General features: G+C 46.9%; 1 protein-coding gene across 2 annotated transcripts; it reads right to left on the reverse strand.

Annotated features, from left to right (window-relative positions):
* Window positions 1–1,838: 1,838 nt before the first annotated feature.
* Window positions 1,839–6,099, reverse strand: TSSC4 (tumor suppressing subtransferable candidate 4). Of its 2 annotated transcripts, XM_075712748.1 has the most exons (4): window positions 6,080–6,099; window positions 5,445–5,571; window positions 4,504–4,576; window positions 1,839–3,458 (listed from the first exon to the last, which is right to left on the reverse strand). In XM_075712748.1, exon 4 carries the CDS (start codon window positions 3,368–3,370, stop codon window positions 2,330–2,332), a length of 1,041 nt encoding a protein of 346 aa, XP_075568863.1. In that variant the 5' UTR covers window positions 3,371–3,458; window positions 4,504–4,576; window positions 5,445–5,571; window positions 6,080–6,099; the 3' UTR covers window positions 1,839–2,329. The 2 variants fall into 2 exon arrangements, with proteins under 2 accessions (XP_075568863.1, XP_009483345.1); XM_009485070.2 differs by lacking the exons at window positions 4,504–4,576; window positions 6,080–6,099 and having other exon boundaries at window positions 5,445–5,460.
* Between the last annotated feature and the right edge of the window lie 2,576 nt (window positions 6,100–8,675).

An 8,675-nucleotide genomic window follows, 5' to 3' on the forward strand; every position in this document is an offset into this window, starting at 1 on the left:
CATTAACCTAACACTACCAAGTCCACCACTAAACCAAAGAAAAAAGATTGTAAGACAAAGGACAAAAAGAATTGGTATTTGTTAAGTCATACAAGCAAAAGAAAACCTACCATCACGCTGCAATGCCATGAGAATCAGGGCACACATATATGTATATGACCACGTATATGACTTGCTGCACAACTACAGAAACTAGTACCATGGCCCACACGCTGACAGTGCCTACACAGAGGAACTAATAACTGGTGCCTGTGTCCTGCTGCAGTGCTCCCTCAGCTTGCAGCTACATCCACACCTGAAGTGCAACTCTCAATCAGACACGGGTATTAACAGCTGCTTTGAAATGAATACGAGTTTCTTTTTCAGAGTGAAGTGATTTAGCCAGTAAATCGCAGGTGCAGTGTAACAGGGAAGAAAAATCTCAAGAAGGATGGGGAATTAAAATAAAATACCTATTTATTGACTGTAAAAGAAAGGAAAGTTATGTCAACCATTACTTCCACCATCCAACAAACTCTTTCCTACTTCATTATTTAAAACTTTCGTCACTCAGGCTGCTGCATTTCTTATACTGGTTCTCAGATTTTGTCAGAGTTGCACTACAAATACCCAGACCAAACACAAAGCCCTATGAATATCTTTTGTTTCAACAGAGCTTTTCAGTGGAGAGGTGTTAGAGGTGCATGGTACAGTTCCCATCACGGGGACAGACATATTCCTGAAGGCTATCTAGATCACAGCCCTATTTTGAATGGGGCAAACCAGAAGTTCCCACCTGGTTTGCCAGTATTTCCTCCAATATATTATAAACACTGTTTACTATTTTGGTGATTGATCCCCCCTATTCCCATTCTGAATTTTTTTTTCCCCCCAAGTAATAGAATTGCTCTCATTTCAGCATTTTCCTGAACAATTTCTGGGAAACTGAAGTTTTGTCTTTCAGAAAGTAGTACAGGAGGTGTATTTTTTACAACCTTTCAAAGAATTTAATTTTTCAACCTTATTTATAAAATCTATTAACATTCTGTGTGAAAAACTACTATACTTGACATTCATTACAATGTGATTCATTGTATGAGGTGATTCATCCTATGAGGTGATTCTCTATATATTGTAAAATGATTGAAAATGTTAAAAATATAAATTCTAGACTCTAAAATATAAGACTTGAGGGAGAAGTTACAAGACTGTAAGCTTAGAGTAACATTCTTGAAGATTTTCAAGACAATTCTCAAATCAAATAAACCAAGTATTTGTTAAAAGTCTTATAGCTGCATTAATCAGCATGGTTCAAAGAGATGAAGAAATCAAGCTACAACTTAAAGTTTATTGAATCACAAAGAACAAAAGTATCCAGTTCTGGTATAAATGCCTCATTCCCAGCAAATCCATGCACAGAATCAAAGTGGAAGCAGTGCCACCTGGAAAGGACATACAAACATGCAGGCCAAGAATCATCACATGATATCATACCAGTAAGAGGAAAAGCTGCTGCCCAACTTAAAAACAAGCTGTTGCAAATTCTGACCTACAGTCAATATGGTGAGACTTTGTTGAAGTCATCCTGAGCGTGTCTTCACCAGGATGTATCCAGAGTTGTACCTCTCCACAGGAAACATTGTGGTTTTTAAAATCTTTATCATGTAACACTAAATAATGTAAATATTAAGCCAACCTTAAAAAAATATTTTGCCAGTTCCCACCTGGGCCCTCCAAACTCATGGTTGGGCACTGTTGTGCTTTCACTCTCAACAGCAATGAGAGAAGGATGTATTTGGGGGGGGGGGGGGGGGGGGGGGGGAAATTAGAGTTTAAAAAAAAAAAACAAACCACCCCTCCCTGGGACAGGGCCAGGAGAAGTCACATCTAGTGGAAAACTAGGTTTTATTTTCATTGTTTAAAAACCTCTACATAACAAGCTCACCATCTTTGTTCCAGGATTCTACAGCATTTGGGATCAGCTCGAAATTTGGGGGTTAGTAGGAAGCCTTGCGACCTTTTAGCTAACGCATCTTTTTCTTTGGCTACTTCAGCTCTTCAGCTCCAGAGCAAGCCCCAGGGAGCTGCTCAAGCAAACAAAGCACACCTTATTCTCTCCTACTAGGGTGCAACTATCCTGTGCCCACAGACTTCTCACAAACAGAAGTCTGGAGTGTATTTTAGGTAGCTTAATTTCTAACAATATAAAATGTTCTTGGCGGCTATGATGCAAACCGTTAGACAAAAAGCTATCACATGGCTTCCAGACCAGGAAAAAAAGTCAAGAGAAAAAACCAAACATATCCAAAGACAACACAAGTCCTTGGATGTCTCCAATGTGCTGCATCCTTCAGGACTCTTCCTCCTCCCCTTCATCATCTACTTTAGGTCGGAAATTCTTCCTATTCTTCTTCTTACTGCAGTGGAATCCAACTGTTTCCACTGATGGTTCTTCACCTGCACCACTAAACCTTGCACTAAGCTTACTGCCTGTATTCAGGTCCCCCACCATCATGCACTCCTCCTCCTCTGTTGCCTTTCCACTTCCACTATCTAAGTGCCCCAGCTCTACCTTATCTTCCTCCCTCAAGTCATCAGTCTTCTTAAAAGATTTTCCTTTTAGATCTGTTTTCATGTGTTTCTTATTATCCTCCCCTGCTGATGTTTTCTTTTCCAGTCCATCAACACCCCTTTTTGCTGGTTTAGTGAAGACAATCCTCCCAGCTCCACAGCTGGAAGGGTCCTGGTTGAAGTATGGGGTGTAGCCATCTTGGGTAGCTGAGCTTTGTTCCTCCCCTCTTTTCTTCAAACCCTCCAGAAATTCCATGGCCACTGCCCTGTTAGTCTTGTCACTAGACTCTGAAACTCCATCTAGGCTGTATTTGGTCCAGCGCTCTGGGTGTGCCACATAATCAGGCACTGCAGGAGAGGTTTTGGGAGCCTGCACTGGTTTGGCTTGCTTTCCCAGGCTTTCTGGAACCATGCTACCTGAAACTGTGCTTGGAGGCAATGGACGCTTAAACCTCCCATCAACAACATTATCTTCAGGCATTGAGGGCACAGACAACTTGGCCGCCTCTTCCAGGCAATCAAAAATGCTCTGGCTACGGAGAGAGAACGTAGAACTCATGCCCCTCAGATGGAACGGCTGGACAGGAGATCTGTGACAGCTGTTTGAAGAGTCAGGGGTCTCCCCTGATCTGTAATCCCCATCATCTACAGATGGCTCCTCAGGAGATATTGTATCAACTTCCGCTTCATCCGCTAACCCCAAATCATCGGAATCAGAATCGCTGAGCGACACTGTGTCTGAGGGCAGAGCTCCTTCGTAGTCTGTGGCACCACCAGCCACAGTCTCCAGAAAGGGTTCACCTGCATCCTGATCTCCCATCTTCAAGCTGTCACTCCACTGATGTCTTTGACGTAGGCCCAGGAACAGCTGCAAATATGGTTTTCCAGATGCCCAGTGAGTTTATCGCCTAGAATACAAAGGAGCATAAAAATTCAGCTGTGAAATGAGAACCAGGTATGAGACTATCGTTCTGTGCCGTGCAAAATAATTATTACTGTAATATAACAGGCAGCTGTACTTCAGGGATTCCTAAGCAATTCTGCTTGAAATAAAAACAGTATTTAAGGAATGGATGCACACTAAAGACTTAGACAAGACTCAAGAATATGAAGTAATGAAAAATAGCGTTGCATGCTAAATTGCATTGAAAGTTACAGCAGGTCCTATTACTAACAGATGAGCATAAAATTTTTGAGCAAATCTGAATACCCCGTAACTGTCTTACACATCTTCCAGGAGACAGTAATGACCTCTCCAAATTTATCATACTGTATAAATCCACAAAACCACATCCTAATCTCTCACACTTTCTTTTGGCCGTTATGATCCTTTATTGCATTAGCCACTGTACCTCCTGTCCCAGTAATCATCACGTTCTGCCTATCATAAAGGACACTATCACTGATGGAGGTCAGCAGCAGAGAAGCCACAAAAATGTCAGGGCTACATTTTCAGGGTTGCTTTAAAGTGACATAAAGTACAAGCTCCACTCCTTCCTTGGGTTTAAGCTCTCATGTCATTACTAGATTCCTGGAATCAGAAAATGAGCCAGCTCAAGAGATCAGTCCCACTGGACTGAGAAAACTAATCGCGCATGCTGTGCTTGTGCATGGAACCAAGGGGAGGGTGCAACCAAGGGTCTGCAAGAGCTGGCCCTTCAGTCAGTAAAAAGACCTAAGTGTGATCTTCACACCAGCCAGTGGTGGCTGGAATACCTGATTCAATCTGCCACCTGCTTGAAGGGAACCTTGCAGAACTGAGGCAGTTGATCACACTACTGCTTGCCATGCAATGAGAAACAGGGTTGGAAAGCACACACTTCAGTTCAACTCACAAAAACGTGAATTACAGAAACAGTTCTGATATATTATTAGAATAAGCTCAACTACCTAATTATAGGTTCTTCTGAAATTATGCAGTAAGCAGACATGGAAAGTCTGTTAGTCACTCACTTTCTCCTGAGACTGAGTCAGCTTTCCCTCCTGAGGGTCAGTTAAAGCCACCAAAGATCTCAGCACTTCCACCCTAGAAAACAAACATTTCCATCAACATACTGGAAATGTAGTTTTAAAATTAGTTTTAAAAATAATTCCTTCCCCCTGAATCATGCAAAGCTGCAGAACTGAGTTCTAAATCCGACATAAACTCATGCTGGTATAAAAGTCTGCAGATATTCCTGGATTTTTGGCAAAAGAACAACATACAGCCTAACAAGGCAGGCACCACTACATTTACTCAGTCTCCACATTCACATTGCCAACCTTATTCTGTAGAACAGAAGAGAGGTTTTAAAAAAATAAAACTATAGTTTCCATGTGCAGTAAACCATTACTAAATGAACAATGTTAAGCGTAGCTAAGAAAATGTAAAAATAATAGTTATGCACTGCAAGTACTAAGGGCTACTTATTACTAAGACCATGGATAGAAGAAAGTTCTGTTTTCAAAGAAAGGTCATATTCACAGTTAGGGCCAGATCTTCAAGAGGCATTAAAACATAGAGAAACTTCTGAAGAATTCTACAGACCGAGTGCTACATTCCATGCAAAGCCTGTCTATCTTTCATAAAAGGGATCTGATGACTGCTTTTGAAAACACCCTCAGCGTAACCCCTAAATAGGAAACAATCATCTGAAAATCATAAATTCTTCTGCTTAGTTTTATAGCACATGAAAAGTAATGACTACAACCCAAAAGTGACACCAAAGCGTATAACTGACCAAACCAGCTGTTTTCAGATGGCAGTACAAGTGTTCATCACTGGCTGTGAATCAGGGTATCTCTTGTCTGAGGGTAGTTACACAGAAAGGAAAAATTTTGCTCCTGAGGAGATGTTTTAGCCTTAACAGCATTCGCAGCCAAACATACTGTCCCTTACAGCACACCAGACTCACAGGTTTGTTACGGTGACATGATCACAGCACAGCTCGGACAGGATGGTGTCTCTCTGGGTGGGAAGGTCCCCATTGGACTCTTCCATCCTGGTCTCACTCAAACAGGCTCTGTGTGTCGTCGTGCAGCCTGTGAGGAAAACAGAGATCCCAGTCATTCCAAACCACGGCCACAAGTCTCCTCTCATCGCAGACAGCACTGCAGCAGAGCCTGCCAGCAATCCCGCGCCAGCAACAGCACCGTCCTTCGGGACACTGCTCACACAGGCCGCCACAGCAAGGAACAGGGCAGCAGCCCCCGGGCCCTGGCTCACACCTCCAGTGGGCACCCCACCCCAGGGAGGGAGAAACGACAGAGCCCACGCACAGCCTCAGCCGTCCTGCCTGACCGCCCAGGGCCCAGCTCCCTTCCCCAGGCCGGGATCCCGTTGGATACAAACACCCCCCCGCCGCCGCGCAGGCCTCTGCACCCCCAGGGGCTGCCACCCTCCGCTAGCTCCCACACCTTCCTCCTCACGACACAAAGGCGCCTGAAGCCGCCCGCTCCCGTTCAGCGCCGCACACAGCGGCCACCAGCCCGCCGCCACCTCCGGGCACACAGCGCGAACCGGTGGGGAAGCGGCGGAAGCGCCCCGTACCCCGACACAGAACAGGCCCGACGCCTCCTCACGGCGGCCGCCCGCCTTTCCCGCCTCTCCCCCCGCCCACGGCCGCGGCGACCGCCCTCGCGCGGGGCGCGCTGGGAGACTGAGTCCCTCCCAGGCGCCACGGGGCCGCAGCGTGCGGCGGCGAGACTACAACTCCCAGCAGGCAAAGCGGCGCGGAAGGGGCGGGAAACGGGAGGCATCTGCTCCTCCCCGCACCGCCTCTCTCCTTTGCGTCCTGGGAGTTGTAGTCGCCCGCCTTTCCCCCGGCGGGGGACATTTTGAGAGCCGCGCCGTGGGGAAGATATCACAGGCCCGCCGCAAAACGGGGCCGAGTTCTCCCCACCGCTGCTGCGGTGGCGGAGGGACTACAGCTCCCAGGGTGCACCGCGCGGGTCGCTCGCCCGCCATTTTGCAGCTTGTGAGGAGAAGCGAGGCGGTGACGCTGCGGCTTGCGCAGGGGCGAGTTTGGGGCTCATCTGTGCACCCCGGAGAGCCCATGGTGCTGGCGGCTGGGAATGGCAGCGCTGGCTCCGCCGCCGTGGTGGCTGAGGCACGACGGCCACCCCTGGGGTTGCCCGGCGCCGTGAGGGGCCCGGCCAGGCGGGCATGGCCGCCGCCTGCCTAAACAGTCTGGAAAAGCACGTCAAGCAGAGCTATTTTTCTCATCAGAAAAGCAGGGTTTGGCCACAATGAAAACTTCAGAGGAAGTGTCTTTTTTTGTTTTGGTTGGGTTTTTTATGTATTTATTTATATGTATTTATTTTGTAGCCAGAAAACCCCAAGTCACTTGGGGCATAAAACCACCATAAATCCAGTAAAAAAAGTTTCCGTTTTCTGTCCCAGAAGAACATTTTTTTGTGCGTGCGTCAAGAAGTGGAATTCTGTCTGCCAGTGTTTTATTGGTGTTGGCCAAAGATGCCTGATTTTTCTTTTTCCCATCTTTCTGCAAAAAAGTTTCAATTTTCAGTGGAAATAGATTTCCCAAGCAGCTTCAGTATTTAGCTTGTTTAGCCTATGCTAAGGCAAAAAGAAAAGGCAAGGTTTGCTTTGCCGGTGGGCTGCCACCAGCATGTGGCCCGGCAGTTTGCAAGGCTTGCCTCTACCCTTTCCCCAGGCCGTCTCTCCTATGGCCTTGCCTGGCCCAGGGGCTTCACCCACTTTTAAATTAATGCCTGCAAAGGGCCTGAGCCTTTAAAGGTTGCGCCTTTACCTCTTCAAATCACCCTGCTCTGAGGGATTCGCTATAGGCCTTGAGTATAAGCGAAGCTCATCTGTGCCATTGTTTTGCAACAAAAGAAGAAATTGCCGCGTAGCCCCGCTTTGTCTAATATTAGTGGCACTTTAATTTCCCCCCCATGGCATCTCAACCCAGCTGCATCACCAGTTGCTTTGCCAATGGGTGTGCTAGAGGTAAGGCTGTGGCCGCAAGCGAGGAGACTTCACTGGATCCCTTCAAGCAGGGCCTCACTGTGAGTCACCCATAATATAAACTGCAGCCACTTCATTTGCATTGTCAGTTTTTAAATATATACTTTTGCCTGCTGGAGTGTTGCTAACTACAGCAATTTATGAGGCGAGGCTTGCGTTTGGAATACATTTGGCAACAATGATGAGGTTAGTGCAGAATGTCTTCTGTCTGGCTGGAGTTTTAAAACAACAGCTCTAGAGGTGTGTCCCTGTTTGGTGATCCTATTTTTTTAATGTATACACATATGGTAGTACCATCACAGGCATTCAAATGGGTCCCCAGCTGGAGAGGGGAAGAGAGGAAAACATGAGTCCTCTGGCAGGTGAGCACAAACGGATAGGAGGAGGTAGTAAGCAGGCAAAGGGAGCCAAGAGTAAACCGTGGGTGAAGGCTACCAGCACTGTGTAACACTGTCTAGGGTGCCAGGGACACCCCTGGCGTGAGCCTCTGAGGGTACTAAGGAGCAGGCATGAACATGCGGAGTAAGCTTTTTGTAAGGCTGGAGACAAGCAGGGTATGCCAGAGTGGTTGCAAACGGTGGTGCTGTTATGTTTTGAACCCTGGTTTTAATGCTAGATTAGGGGCTCAGAGGGGTAGAAGAGGGCTACACCACCTCCACTATCTCCATCACCAGTGGATGCCTTCAGAGACAAGCCCTATTCCCCCTTTTCCAGAGGTTACAAGTTCTCATTTTTTGCCTGGATGCTGTGTATGTTGATGACCAAGGTCACTGTCAGAAGGTGACTGTACCCTTTTCCTCCTTCCTGTCTTTTTGCAGAAGATTTAGTATTGCACACTACGGAGAACTGGGGATGAGCTGCTTTTTCTCTGGTGGCTGAGGACAAGACAGTTAGCAGCGATGGATATGCTGGTGTGTTGGGATTTTCGCTATTGCTTGGCGACAGCTGAAATAAAAATAATGAGTCAGGCTCTGAAGATGAACAGATGGTAAAGCATTTTCCCCTCGCCGGCATGAACTAAGGTGGCTTGAAGAGGGGTGGGGGCTGGAAGGCGGATCTGAGCTGCAGCGCGGGCCATCATCCAAGTGAGTGGGCTGTGTCTGGTGCGCAGGCTCCAAGGGGCCAGCTCCTTCACAGAGATGGCCCCATGCATCGGCAG

The sequence above is a fragment of the Pelecanus crispus genome, chromosome 6, assembly GCF_030463565.1.
Source record: "Pelecanus crispus isolate bPelCri1 chromosome 6, bPelCri1.pri, whole genome shotgun sequence".
Taxonomy (NCBI): domain Eukaryota; kingdom Metazoa; phylum Chordata; class Aves; order Pelecaniformes; family Pelecanidae; genus Pelecanus; species Pelecanus crispus.